This window comes from Mirounga angustirostris, unplaced genomic scaffold (genome assembly GCF_029215605.1).
Source record: "Mirounga angustirostris isolate CCGP_5_RB_7025 unplaced genomic scaffold, mMirAng1.0.hap1 SCAF_7, whole genome shotgun sequence".
Taxonomy (NCBI): Eukaryota; Metazoa; Chordata; class Mammalia; order Carnivora; family Phocidae; genus Mirounga; species Mirounga angustirostris.
The window spans coordinates 107,044,643-107,060,267 of NW_026991715.1; the positions used below are offsets into that span (position 1 = coordinate 107,044,643).

Genomic DNA, 15,625 nt, shown 5'->3' on the forward strand with positions numbered 1-15,625 from the left:
AGTTACTTTTCCTGATCAGAAAATCTGAAAGCCTTACTAAATAAATGCAATTGAAGGTATAAGAAATGACATATGGACATTCCTTTTTTCCCCTCACTGAGAGCAGATTCCTTAAAAAAAAAAAAAAAAAAAAAGATCTGTTTATTTATTTGGGAGAGAGAGAATGGGGAGAGAGGCAGAGGGAGAGAATCTGCAAGCAGACTCCCTGTTGAATGGGGAGCCTGATGTAGGCCTTGATCCCACAACTCATGAGATCATGACCTGAGCCAAAACCAAGAGCTGGGCACTTAACTGACTGAGCCACCCAGGCATCCCAAGAGAGCAGATTCCTTTTGCATGGTGGTATGGTTTAGCAGGAAGAGTATAAAGTCAGGCAAAGTGAGATTGTTTTTCCTGGCTCCCTGAACACCTTTGTATAAGACCCTGAACTTCTGTGAGTTTCTGGTCCCTTGTCCAGAAAATGGGAATGATTACAGAGCTTCCTCCCAGAGGTGCTTCTTCTGATGTGAAGATTAAATGAGATAAGACACACAAAGGAACTAGGCTGGTACTAGGCATAGGAATGTGCTCCATAAATGCTGATCCCTTTGTCTAGGTCTTCAAGGTCTCCCCTTCCAGAAATAAGCTCCATGAGGGCAAAGGCCATACCTGTCTTGGTCATCATCATATCCCCGGCACCTATGTCCAATGCACAGCAGGCATTCAAGTATTTGTAGAAGAACAATTTCACATGGGTTATATTTATTATATTTATATAGCCTAGCTAGAACCCTAGCCAGTGAAGTGTCCAGATTCTGGCAGCAAATGTCATCTCAAAAACTCCTGAATGGGTTCAACTTGTGAAATGGCACTCTGAGCCTGCTTCCCATTGTGCTACTTTATAGGCGGTGTTCCCAGATCTTAGCAAGTTTTTCCACTGGAACATGGGAGTGTTGGTGAACCAAAGGATCAGCATTGCCCATGGCTAATACCCTTCAAGTCCATCTTAGTGCTACTAAGTTTAGTCCATAAGCTTAACTGACTTAGTGCTTACTTAATGCAAACACATGGAAACTGCATTTCAACCTGTGTGCTATTCATCCACTAGACCTCATTAGTAGTGTCTGGTCAGGTGATACCAGCCTTTTGAAAATTACTGCTGAGGTGTGCTTTTCATGGCCACAGGGTGTCTAACTATTATTAGCCAAGAAAATTAATTGGACTAGAAAATCCACAGCACCCACTCTATCTTGCAGGTTCATCTGGCTGGGCAATGGGTTGCCCATGTGTTCAATGACAGTAACTACAGTGATGAGGTAATAATCCACGTAAGCCACATGTAAAACAGGAACCCATTCTGGCCTTCAGGGGGAAGGAAACGACCTCAGAAGGGTACAATTTAATGGAAGAGCAAAACCTTTATGAATATATCTAAAAATAAAGGGGTGAGCTCTAGGATGATACAGAAGAGTCCATGTGAAAACTGAAGAAAGAAACCTCATTAGGATTTCATGTGTCATTTCATTCCCCTGCTGGGGTTAGGAGAGAGCCACTGTTTCCTGGTGGCATTCGACAACCAGGATGAAAGGTACCCAGATGAGGCTTCTTGTTTCTGGGATTTTGTCTGGTGTGTCCTCCAGGGAAGCTGGTCCAAGCCTATGTCTCCTTTCTAGAAATGGCTGAAGAAACTAGGAGGGGGAGTATTTTGGTCAGTATAGTGTGAGAGTTAATGGATTTTTTTGTTTGTTTTTTTGTTTTTGAGAGAGAGAGTGCAAGTGCTTATGGGAGGAGGGGCAGAGAGGGAGGGAGAGAATTTCAGACTCCCCACTGAGTGCAGAGTCCCCTACATGGGGGGGGGGGGCTCGATCCTCACGACCCTGAGATCATGACCTGAGCTGAAACCAAAGTTGGAAGCTTAACTGACTGAGCCACCCAGGTGCCCCAGGAGTTAGTGGATTTAAAACGTTTTGATATTTAAGCGCTATTGTTTTTCCTTTTTAAACAATGTTTCCACCCCTGTCCCTCACCATATTGCAACTAAATTCAGAAGAAGTTCAAAAGCTATTTGGGGTCTGAATGCTCATAACATTCATCTTTTCACCCATAATCACGCTTACCACTTCAACATGTCTGTGTAGTGCAAAGTCTCAGTTTTCCTTTCCTTAGGACAAGGTTTGCCTCTCTTGTGCCTTCATATAAAAGGCAAGTGGCTTTGCTCTAAGAAAACTTCAAAAGCTGGGTTAAGGTTCACTATTAATATTGGTCAATTTGATTGCCTCACACTTTTATTGTTTTGATTATATTGACTTGTACAAAATAGGCTATTAACCCACTGCTAACCATTATCTATGGGAGGCAAAGGATAAAGCAAAATTATCCCCTCAATGGGACAGATCTCTTGGCCATAATCAAGAATGGGTAATAAATCCATTGCCTCAACACCAAAGTCCCTGAAATTAATATCTGAGCCCTGCATTCTAGTTAATGGTTAGAGTTATTCATATATGTCATGCTATTTGGTTCTCATAAGTCCTTCTGAGGTTGGTGCTGTTCTTATCCCACTGTTCACAAGTGAGGGAACTGAAATAGAGGTTTTAAAACCTTGTCCAGAGGCATACCCTAGCAGGTAACAAAACTAGGATGTAGGGTCCAGCGGTCAGGCTCTAGAGTTCTGCCCCAACCTTTACTGTGTACTGCATCCCTCTAACACCTCAAAATCTCAGTGAGATCTGAGAAAGGAGAGGGTCTTTTCATTATGCCAAACAGAGAGGTGGTATATATTAACCCCCCAGCCTCCTCATCTGTACAAGGGGGAAGAGGCCCTCTTGTCCCACTTTAGGGAGTTTTTGAAGGACTATTTATGAAAGTGCTTTGAAATTTACAAAGCACTGCAAGAATCTGAAGAATCTGAATTGGTTCTCCAAACACCCAGATTACAAGGAAAAACAAAAGGGAATCAATCCATGTTGGTCACAGACTCTGTCCTTCAAGGTTATATTCAAGGTCAGATCACGGAGTACAGCTTTTAAAAGGAATTTAAATGTAATGAGAGGTCCCCGGTAAAATCAGATCCATGAGCAGTACTTTGAAGCCTGAGTCTTAGAATCCTGACGTAAGAGCAGGTCTGAAAGGGCATATAGTTAAAATCTTCCCTCCTTCTGATGCATGATACACCTCTATAATAGTCTTGGTATGACAGTCCCCCTCACCTTGAGTCTCTCAGTGGGGAGGAGCTCATGACTATCAAGGGAGATAATTTACCACTTCAGAGAATTAGAAACTGTTTTCTTATGTTGCATGATCTCACTTAGGGCTCTACTGCCCTCACTCCTTAGGCATTCTAGGTCAACAGAATAAGTAGCAAAATTCTCTTTTTGTAAGAATATCACACCTTGCACAAAGAGAGGAAGACTGTGCCTTCATCTGTTCACTTAATTTAGTCACTGCATGACTCAAGCTCTAGTACTATTACATGACAAGAGGCAAAACTTTCCATGTATCCTTCTCTAAGAACTGACTTCCAGCTTCAGAATGAGCCGCTGAAGGACTGAATGCATTGTAATAGCTCCTCAAGTGTGGAGAGGGGGGCATGTCCAATCCATTATGGTTGTGTCTCACAAATGGTCCTCGACGCACAGCCCAGTCATTTGCGGGGTGGGTAATCCAGAGAGGACCGATGCCTCCTGCTCTCCATTTTAATCCCACTCGTCAAGCACATTTTCTACAGACATTTGCTCTCAAAGGCTGAAGGGTGTTTTCCTCATTTCCCAAAGAGCTTTCCGTGAGGACCACAGGGAGAACCATAAACTAATAGACAGATGCATCATGTTAAGAAGTGTGTCAACACCTTCCTTTAATCAGTACACAGTCAATATTCTCCATCATGAATAACTAATAAGTTTCTGAACTCCTTTCCTCAGATGTCATTGCAAAAATCTGAGGAATGTCATCTGCACTTAATGAAGGGACAAGCATTATAATTAAGTTTTAAGCTATTTCTTCTGCATGAAGCTGCCATGAAGTGTGAAATGACTATAATTCACATTTTTAAGACCCTGAATTTATTAGCATCTATGTTCTATTCAAGGTTAGGGGCATGGTGCTTGAATTGTCAAAGGATGCAAATTGCTCTGTGCTATTATTCTGGAGTGAGTGTGCCTGAGCTCAGATGCCAGGCCAGGAAAACAATCATTCATGACTCAGGTTGTATTTCTGGAAAAAAAAACCCAAAAACAAAACAAAACTCAAAGACCTGGAAACCCATTTCCCTTGGTGAATAGGAAGTGACAATGACATGTATAACTGGGGGAAAGGGAACTTTGCAATCCTCTATGAATGATGATCACCATGGTTGGGAAAATGAACAGGAACTTCAGGCTAGAGACTTCAAGTGAAGTACAGTTCTGCTGGAGTGTGACTATGGTACAACCCATGGGTGAAAAACGAATCTCAAGTTTTGAAACTTCCCGTAAGAGAAAGAGGAATGAATTATGCTCTTTTGGAAATGACTTATGATGGCTAGAAGAAAGAAAGGCATGGGATAATAAGAGGCTCCAGGAGACTTTGATGGCTCTCCTTGACAAACAAATGTGAAGGAGGCAATTACTCATGTGTTTACTGGCTGAACACACGCTTTTGGAGAGAATACATTTGTCATGATCCATCTAGCCTAAACCTCTTTGTGGTTGTGGGCAATGGCAAATGTGGAAGACATCTCAGCCAGTGAATCTGAAAGGAAGAAGTGGAGGGGCTTTGTGTGTTTGTAACAGGTAGGCCATATGAGCGGGGGGGAGGGGGAGGTATGCCCAAAAGAGTTTCCTGAGGAAGTGCAGTTTAAGCTGAGAGTGGAAACATGATTTTGTAGAAAGAGAGTACAAAGAATGTTTCAGGACAGGGGAATTACAAGGCTCTCGGTAAGGCTCCAAGGCACCCTGGGTGAAACAAAGAAAAGGGAGAACGGGTGAAGTCTACAAACAGAAGAGAGAGGACTTCTGACTGAACTCAATACACAGTCTACCTCTGTTCCTCCCTGAAATGCTAATGCAATGGTTGTAAAAGGACCCTCAAAAGGCACAGACCCAGAGGGACAAAGAAAAAGAGAAACAACACAGGTGGAAGAAAGACGACAACCCAGTTTTGGAAGTTGAAAAGCAAACCACAAATAGTGACTTCATTAGCAGATGCCAGAAAGCTGAAAGCTAAGAGCCTGTGGGTTTGGTGAAGACCAAGCCAACAGCGAGCTCAAGCTGCATAATCCTTGCCAGGTGTAGGCCCAGAAACTAGCCTGTGCCTCTGTGGCTAGGAGAGTCTGGTGGAACCACAATCAGAAGATGGGTTGAGGGCTCCAGGAGAAACTGTTGGACTCCTAGGCTGTTTCTCCACTGCATACACCCAGGTGACCAGGCCATCCTCACTGTCATGGACTAAGTGTTTGTGTCCCCCCTGCCCCCCATTCACCTGTTGAAATCCTAATCCTTAATGTGATGGTAATAGGAAGTGGGGTCTTTGGGAGGTGAGCAGGTGGAGCCCTCATGAATGAGATCAGTGCTGTTATAAAACAGATCGCAGAGTTCCCTAGCTGCTTCCGTCATGTGAGCACACCGCAAGAGGATGGCCGCCTATGAACCAGGAAGCAGACCCTCAACAGGAACCTGCCAGCACCTTGATCTTGGATTTCCCAGCCTTTAGAACTGTGAAAAATAAATTTCTGTTGTTTATAAGCCATCCAGTCTATGATATTCTTTTACAGCAGCCCAAATAGATAAGGATGCTCATGAGAGAAGACCTGAATTCTGGGTTCTGTGAGACAAGGACAGCTAAGGGTGGCAGTGTAATCCTGAAAACAGGGAATGAAGTGAAAGCCTGCATATTGAAGAAGGAGGCCTTGTAGGCTCAACCTGAACACACTGGCCCCCAGACTCATCCCCAGCAAGGGACTAGGACACTAATCAGTCCTTGATTCTCATATTTGCGGTCACCCACCTAAAAATCCCAGCCTGACCATCCTACCTCGAAGCCCACCATCCAACAAGCACCATTCATGCACACAAAATGTGCCAAAAGATTCTTTGTGCCTCACTCTTAAAAATAGACATCTGAGAATCACCAGCCATTTGAAAAAGTCTCAATAAAAAATTAGAGACCTGAACTATAATTTAAAAAGCAGAGAACAGAAGAAATTTGAAACGATCACTAATATAATCAAATGGTAAAGAGTGAATAGTAAATCTGTGAAATTAATACAGAGTATTATAGAAGGGAACTGCTACAGAATAAAGTATGTTTAGAAATTGAAATGTGAGAGCAGGAATTACAAGTTTAATGGGAGGAATGGTCAACAGAGAGGAGGAGAGCAGAGGGAGAAACAAAATGAGAAAAGGTTGGAAGAGGGGCAAGGGTGATGGGAGATGAGAAGCCAGGTCATCACCCAGGGCCACATCAACCGCTTGAAGGTGACTTGTGAGTGCTTTGTTTTTGAAATTTCATCTTCAAGCCAATGGGAGCCACTGAAGGATAGCAAACAAGTGAGTGACATTTGGCCCAAGTTGGCCCATAGTCCATGGCCAGGAAATCCAGCAAGATTACCGAGTTGTCTCTGAGATCTGATGGTCTTGATCTCATTTATATTCTAATTCTGGAAAATTCTGGAGTAAGAAAAAAAATGATAACCATTGGTTGATTTTTTTTTTTTTTTAAATTATGATTCACTTCTAGTTCTCAACTTATTTCAGGTAAAAACTGTTGTCAGCTTGTTCCTTTCAACTCCCATTACTCTTTGTTTTGAAAAGGATATAATTGGAATAAAACAAGGCTGTCTTCAAGCCAAAATCATGAAGGGTGTAATTAAGCAAGATTTTCTGTCTATGCACCCAGCAGGGCCATCCCACTGAGGGGGAAAAAAACGGAGATTCAAAAGCAATTGTGTGTTTTTCAAGAATAAGAGAACAATCTACCCCACACACTTTACATAATAAATGGCAGCTGTTGACATTTTAATCAAGATAAAAACAATAATAAAGTCACAGTGCTCCTTTTGAGGCAGAAGGTAGTCCCAACTCAGGAATTTTGGCAAACATACACACATGCCCATTCTGTTCTAAAAGACTGAGAGGTTAGCACTTAATTTATGATATCATGCCTGCCTTGACAACATGGAGAGAAGTGCAATTTTATACTCCCCCCCATTATGAGTTTATCTTTTGAATCATTTTTTTTTCATATTTTAAACCCTTATGTTAAAAATTAACTTAAAGGATATAATTTTAATTTTTAAATAAAAGCCACTTGTCCTACATAATGATAACTATGTGTCACATTGCCTTTCTCCAGTTCAGATGAAAATGGGCCAGCCATTAAGGGACAATCATGTAGGCACTAAGGTGCCTCACTGCAACATGGCTGATGGCTTTAGCTTTCAGAGATAGTCTGGGAATCATTTGGAGAGGCATGTGAAATGTATTGGCTATTAAGGCATTTCCTCCAGTATTTTGTTGGTTTAAAAGATTACAAATCTAGGAACACTTTCTGGGAGTATGTTTCAAGCATCAGGGCTGGGCTATAGTTTCAATCAATGCTAGTTCAAGACTTACAGAGAAACTAAATCAGTACTAGCAGGTACCTGATGATGGATTCTGACAGCATTTTTTTTTTCCTTATGATCATACCCAGTGGTCCCTACAAGACACAGAGGGGAAGACTCATGGCCTTTGAAGCATGGCAGTCAGCTAAGATGTGACTGGCATAATACCTTGTATTGCAGGTCACCCAATTTATAAATTGTGAAAGCAAATGGCATTTCTTTATTGTTCTTACCTGACTTAATTTTTCTCTCCACCTCATCCTTATGGATGGTTAGGAAAAACTAAATTTATTGTGGCCTTCTCTCTGTGATTAAAAAGTTTTAACTTTTTCGTGAGGATAAATAATTATCTTCTCCCTCTTTATGGTATCATAATGGACATGGGGGGATGGGGATTATAGGACATCCTGGTGACAGGAACAAAGAAGGTTCAGATTCCAGGAGATGTGGTCCTGATTGGCATCAGGCTAGCAGCCCACACTTCTAAGCCCTCCGTGGGTGAATTCTGGTTATTCCCCACAGTGCTCACTTAGGGCCACCTAATCAGGTCTGAATGGTGTTTGTAGGCCCTGAGGTCTGGGTATGTTTCACCACATCCCCAAACTGGACTGTCTGGTTTGGAGCCTTCAGTCCCACTGCAGGGAAGCTGCCCAGGAGCCTGCTAGCCTGCACCACCATCATTAGCCATCTGCATTGCTCAATGGGACCCCATGTAGATTCTTTCCTGCACTGGCATTCCCCCCCCTCCACCCTCCCAGGAGCTGAAGGAAATTTGAGACTGCTGACCCAAGTCACCTTTTCCTCTCTAGCCACATGACAGTTCACCCTGCAAGTTGGTTTCCTCCTAGAGTCCCAAATGAAAATGCACGATGACCCTTTGCTTCTGACTTTCCTTGAAATCTAACTGGTTTCTTCCCTCCATAACTCAGAGGATAAAGGTCATCAGGCTATATATTTTACCACTTGCTTTCTCTGCATTTCCTATCTTCTTCCTACAATTCACCAGAAATCAGAAGAGATAGGTTTTTAACTTCCTCTTCCTGTCAGGGTGGGACTTGCTCTATATCCTGGACTCCTTGTCCCCCATGATGTTATCTTCCATTTATCCCTCCCTGGCTTTTACTGGCAGAATTATACTGTACAGAGGAGATGCCTGTGGGACGCCTAGGTTTGGTAGCTTTATAATATACTCTCTATCACATTTATAAAACACAAGCTTTTGATCAAGAAGGCAAAGGCAAAGATGGAAATAACCTCCAATACTGCAACCTCCCTTTTCCTGTACCCCTTTTGTTTCTCCTTCTGTAACCTAAGAGAACCGTGGTGAAAAGGACACCTAGAGAAAGGTGGAGCTAAGGGAAAAAAAGAAATATGCAGATAAATTCAGACTATGTATCGATACTAATGAAGCAAAGGGAAGGAGATGAGAGGATCTGGAACTCAGGAGGAAGGGAAAGAGGGAGAAAAGGTACATATATATGGACTCACTGGTCTTCAAAGATGGGCAAGATGTCTTACTGTGAGTTTTCAAACAAGACAACCTTAAAATCAGGGGGACTTCTTTAAGCCCTCACCTGTGGCTTTCAGATAGCTGTTTTTTTCTGGGCGGGCACTGCAGAATGAGTGAAGAGTTGGCACTAGTCACTAGTGTCTCTGGCAAATGAGAAAATTGAGGCAACATGATGACATGCTAATACCGCTCAAGGTATGCGATTTATGGGCTGTCTTCCATCCCAAGGCTGTGCCCTCTCTACTCTGTTAGGTGAAATATCCTTATCCTTTAATATAAAATGTTAATGGTAGATGGAGGCACACAACAGCCTTTTGGTTTTGTCCTTCAGGGAAAAAGAACTGTCAGTCACCATGGTTTCACAAACTTTTTACTGGCTGATGAAATTGAACACTCTGGGAACTCCTGTCTGAGGCCTGGAGCCCCATGAAAATGAGCTGCTTGCTCCTCCTAGGAGCTAACATTTGTTGAATTAATGTCCACTGAGCTTTTCCCATGTTCTAGGCACTGGGTGAGGAGAGCTTAGGAGACTTGCCCAAGTTCACAAGGCAGGTTGGCTTTGGGGCCAAACTCAGCCCCAGCACAGGACACCTTCAAAGCATGGCTCTTGATCAACATGGACACTGCTTCACTACTCTTCTAGTTTGGAAGGCCCTTGAGTACCTGTGATATTATCAGGCCACTACACATTTTCATTTCTCCTTTGAATCACTTCAATGTTCATGCTCTGTGATCACATAGTTATGAATCTCATACATGCAAAACAGGTACCAAACACGTCTGCAAAATGTTGAAAGAGGAAAAAATTTAAAGATTTCTTTCATAACGGTACTGCCCCATATCCCGTGTGCCCATAACTATGGAGCACAATCTGTAGCCCCTCTCCCTCCCTCCTCTCTCTCTGCGTCTCTGTCACTCTATATGCCTATATATGTAAAATAGATATGTATGTGTATATATGTTTTAATATATGTACATATGCACATGTGCATATATGTAAAAATATATGTATAAAATGATAAACAAATATTATATTTATATAATTCAAAAATCAGACTGCCTCTCCAAATTTGCTATTGTGACTTTTGAGGGGGACAAGGGAAGGGAGAGGGATTACCGAGTATTAATTGAACTGTGATGCTATGACAGATTATTCTGGTAGCTTCAATTTATAAATCACTGAGAATCAAATAAATATTTGGTTGGCTACAGCCATTTTAAAATAAATTTAAAGAAATAAATTCATTTTTGTCAACTTGGAAGTGGTGTCTGATCCTTGTTTTCCTGTGATATACACAGACTTTAAATCTCACACACTCCCAAAGAGTTCAGATTAGTAACTCTTCATTAAGAAAAAAATCCTACAGAAGAATCAAGTCATATCAGGGATACCAGATATATCTTTGGATTTTCTGCTTTATTATTAAAACTCTGGTAATGTTGTGGGGGGAAAAAACCCCACAGTAACAATACCTTATTTATTTGAGGCTGCAGAATGGGTTTGGTATTAGTGACTGTTTCAGCTCTGAATGATGTTATGGACTGAACTTTGAAACTTGTAACAATCATTAAAGTCTTCTGTGATCATATCTGAGATTGCCTTCACGTGATTTATTAAAGAACACAATTGTCATAAGGAAATTACAGAACCTCATTTTTGTAAATGACACGATAATATTCTTGGGAGCTACAGAAATCCATTGGCCTATTTGTCCTTGCATTAAGTGAACCTAGGTAACCACGCTTTTTAAATTCTGAGGCTCACTCACTGTTTTTTTCTTTCATCTTACAAATAAAGATGGGCAGCCTTACCTAACCGTCTCAGGTAGAATCCTGTGTGTCATTCCCAGTGTTTCCTCTGGCTTTGTTCATATATCTATTCTATCACTTATATTACCTTGTATTTTTGGGTGCCTTTCTATCTTATTCTCCTTAACTACAAACTAGTTGAGTACTCATTTATTTATCTCTGTATTCTAAGTATTTAGCAGATGCCCCGACTCCTAATAAGTGTCAAAAAATTTAGCTGGCAAACAGTTCCCTGAGCTGTGATGAAACGGAAATCAGGTCATCACCCTTGTCGTAACTGTATGCAGAGTAAGAGCATGTCGGCACATTAGCTGATGAAGAATTCTTTTATAAAGACCTTTTGGCTTCTTGCTCTTTTGTGATTCCTTCCAAGCTTTTAGTGATATTTAGAGGAACAGAGTTGGCTATATGTGTTCAGTGGTCTATGTAACCTTCTCCCATTTTTTACATTTGCCCTGGCATATGTCTGGGAAATAAGATTTTGCAGTCTATTTCCTATTCTTGTAGGATCAGAATCTTACAGGGAAGCTTCACAGTTGAAAAGAATCCTTAGAGCAATGTAGGCATTCAAAGGTAGCTTCTGTTCTTACAGAAAACACATATATAAAACTAAATGGCCCATTTCCCGTCTCAGATTACGCACAGCCTGAGATCAGGGATTTTTCCATTTGTCTTTATATATACAGACACCAGGAAAGAGAAATAATGAACAAGCGAACATTTAATATATTCAAATTGTGAATTTCAGATCGTGAATTTATTAAAATCCAGTTTCTATTCCAAGTTAGTTTTTCTGATTTCAAGAGATAGGCCAAGTGCCTGGTAGATGTCTTCAGCAGAGTCTTGAATCTAGGGCAACATGTCATTATTTCAGAATTGTCCTACAGGGGCAAACTCAACAAACCGCCCAAGTTGGATGCTGGGCTCAGACCTTGCTAACACTGATTATTTGTCTGGAGAGAAGCAACCCTCTTTTGTGATTTTCAACTCAACCCTGGATTATTTACAAACATCTTAAGCAAACACTGTGAATACAGTAACTATAGTAACTCTGAAAAGGAAAGCAGTGAACCGAAACTTGAAACTCCAGCAGAGAAGAAGCTACCGCTCCTTGAGCTGAGGGTTGAGATCTTCTAAGAAGATGTGCGGGAGGCCTAAAATTTCCTTCTCATTAACAAGCAAGCAAGCAAACAAACAAACAAACAAAACAAAACACCTTCAAAAGCCAAAAACAGACGTTGGAAGAAAGAAGTTATCCCAACAGAGAAGGTCTCTAAAATAGATGGTATTTTCCCATGTTTGATTTTTTGGGCTCCCGGATTAGCTCAAGGCTACATAGTGTGTTTGCTGTAGGTATCTGCCCCCCAGCTTGGTACTCCCCCAACTCTGTTGTGCTGCTCCTGAGGAGTGAACCACCTCTGCTTCACCTACACAGCTCAGTGTGTACCTGCTGGCACAAATCCAGGGATTTCCCTCAGATTATTCTACTTTCCTGAGACCAGAAGACACATGGGCACAAATGAGCTGGGTCAGTACAATTAATCCAACTGTAAAGCCAGAGGCCAGAAAACATTCATTACCTATTTATTCACTATCCAAGGTCAATACCATTCAGTTGAATAGAGTAAAATGTGGCACCATTTGCTGACAAATGTGAAATATCCACAGACGCACTGGTCTGGGCTAATGTATCTACTACATTTGATTATCTTTCAATTGGTCACACATTCTTTTTTTTTTTTTTTTAAAGATTTATTTGAGAGAGAGAGTGAGAGACAGCACAAGAGGGAAGAGGGTCAGAGGGAGAAGCAGACCCCCCGCTGAGCAGGGAGCCCGATGCGGGACTCGATCCAGGGACTCCAGGATCATGACCTGAGCCGAAGGCAGTCGCTTAACCAACTGAGCCACCCAGGCGCCCTGGTCACACATTCTCCCACAGAGTGCCATTGAAATAAAAAAAAAAAAAAAACCCATAAGGATGAAGGGGCGAGTTATCACATTCTAGGCCCTGACTCAGTTCAGGTTATCAACCATCAACACAATTTGAATAGGAGCAAAGAAAAAAAACAGTTGAGGAATTACATATTAAAGTGTTTTTATGTTTCCTGTAAGAAAATTTTATTTCTAGTCTCTATAGAATATGTCTACAACTGGAGAATAAACAATGGAAATGCAGCAACTACCAGAAGTCCTTATTTGTTGCACTTAGGAGATTCACTTCTAATTTTGGAAATTCAGTTTTTTCTAAGGCCAGTTCCGAGGGTTTTCCACAGGGTCTACAGACAACCGTTAAGTATGGCTATTGTGCTCTATGAGCAAATCATCTGTTCTCAATTTTTCAGAATATGGATCTCTAAAGTGGGCTGATGTTTGGAGAGTTGTCTTTTTGTCTGATGTGGGTTGGGTTTGTTTTTATCCACAGAAGATTTAGTTTTCTGTTTAAAGCAAAGTTAGCCTAAATTCTTGATTCTTAAATTTTCCATGCCTTCCAGGTAATGGAGAGCTTATTCCACGGGGGTGGGGGTGGGGGGTGCTGTATTATATTTAGAGGTCAGTTTCTTTTGTTTTTTATTTATTATTTTTTAAAATTTATTTTTTTAAAGATTTTACTTACTTATTTGAGAGAGAGAGAGAGAGAGAAAGAGAGAGAGCAGGGGGAGGAGCAGAGGGAGAGGAAAAGCAGACTCCCTGCTGAGCATGGAGCCAGACATGAGGCTTGATTTCACAACTCTGAGATCATGACCTGAGCCCAAATCAAGAGTCCAACGCTTAACTGACTGAGGCACTCAGGCGCCTCTAGGTCAGCTTCTTTTAGACAGCATCTTTTTTTGGACTGATCAGCAGTAATTACTGACTAGTTGTGTTAAAAAGAACCCTGCTCCTAAGGAGGTCTGTGAAAAGAAAGGGAACCAGCCCACATATTAGCTTGTTTCAAAGGGCTTTCACATCACACACATGAAGATTCACTGCATTCTCAGAGAATGAGCTTGCTCTCTAAGTCCTAAAATGCATGTGTCCTTGGGTGGATTTGCTGCAAAGATTCCAGCTTTAGTACCTAATATGAAACACAGGATCTGGCTGACAGAGAGTCAGGTAACTTCTGGCAGGTAACAGCCCTGAGAGGGAAGCAACTCTTCTAGGGAAAGTAAAGCCTTGCAATGGGGCGTATAATGTGAAAACTACAGCCCACTGTATATGGGATTTTGATAAGAAAATGTTCTCTTTCTCTATGAATTATCCTCTTCCAAACACATTTGCTAATGTTTGAGGTCTACTATTAAATATGCAATGTTATTGATGATGATTTATGATGGGTTTTAGTTAAAAGAACTACAAGAAATGAAGAAAGCCAGTATGTGCTGAATTGTTCATGATTATAAGTGAGGCAGGGAAGCTGAAGGGACTCCACTTTAGAATTGGCTCCATCTCTGCTGTTTTTCTGCTAGGTCCCGTTTCTGAATAAGCCAAAGAAGCTATGTTCCCACTTCAAGGGGGAAGCTAGAAAGTTAATCATTCTCTGAGTTTTGTCCTAGGTCCCAAACACCCGATAACGTCTAAGAAGAGCCGGATCCCAAACATGTCCCAGGAATTTAGCTTCTGACAAACCTTGGCCAACGATTGCATCAACACTCCCTACCTTCAGTGATTTGTGGAATGACACCTGCCGTTCGCCTGACACTTGCCTTTGATCAGACCCTACTCTGGATTCCTGGAGGAACACACACCTTAGACTCCTTTCCAATATAAGCCCCTAACCCCAAGTGACATTGAGACTCATTCTCCTTTCCTTTCTGAGTCTCCCAGAAACTCCATTCCATCTGCTATTTTCTGTCTGTCCCTCCTGCTATTCAATAAATTCTGCTTTCACTCCCCCAACTCGCATTTGATTCCTATCCTGCATGAAGCCAAGGAGCCTCTTAGCTGGGTTTTGCGGGAGCCCCCTCTGGCTCCTGGCCTACCTGCATCGTATATAGCAAAACATATAGTTATATTTGTTTCAAAATACTGTTTTTTTATGTGTTTCCTTTTTGGAGCCAGGGATGGTTTTTAGGTCATATCTTTATCTCTGTTTGTCTGTCTGTACCTATTGTTCTTTTTTGTTTTCCTTAGTTGTTGGTGCTAAGTACACAGCATCTCAGAGCCTTTTTCTGCTAAAGGCAGCACAATTATGGATATTTGAAGATTAACACCAGTACATGGAATATTCACAGAAAGTAGTTCTAGTACCATTAATGGTCCAAGTGATGGAGAGCTTGTCACACACAAGCAAAAATCTGTATAGTTTTTAGAGTTCAGTTTCTTTTAGGTACCACTTTTCTTTGGGCTGATCAGCACCGATTACTGACTAGTTGTGTAATTGGTTAGGTTTTGGGTACCACAAAACACAGCAGGAAACAAACACCGTGAATGAATGAATCCCGAATCTCCTAATTACAAGGCTGGCAACCTCTTCCTCCAAACCCTCAGTCTTCTTCTCAGAGAGAATTTTCTCTTGGATGTAGCTCATCTTCACACCCTTTCTAATCTCTATCAGTTTGTATATTCATGTTGTGACTCTGTTACACTCCAAACACTCAAAATGGATCATCAGCCAGTTGCCCAAAGGAAATAGCCACTAATCAACGCAAACCATAGTCAGAAGTTTACCTTAGTTCCTTGAAGGGGTCTGCCCTGACATTAGGTGTCTCTATAGATTTAGGGAACACTGTGCCCTCCGCTCCTGTAAACAAAAGAAAAAAGCAAACAGA

General features: G+C 41.5%; 1 protein-coding gene across 7 annotated transcripts in view; it reads right to left on the reverse strand.

Annotated features, from left to right (window-relative positions):
- Positions 1-15,625, reverse strand: part of SGCD (sarcoglycan delta) — a 954,698-nt gene that overhangs the window by 92,544 nt on the left and 846,529 nt on the right. For all 7 annotated transcript variants that reach the window (XM_064596616.1, XM_064596615.1, XM_045902074.3 and 4 more), the window contains one exon: positions 15,525-15,597. In XM_064596616.1, the coding sequence (XP_064452686.1) occupies positions 15,525-15,597 (73 nt within the window). The remainder of the gene's footprint in view (positions 1-15,524; positions 15,598-15,625) is intronic.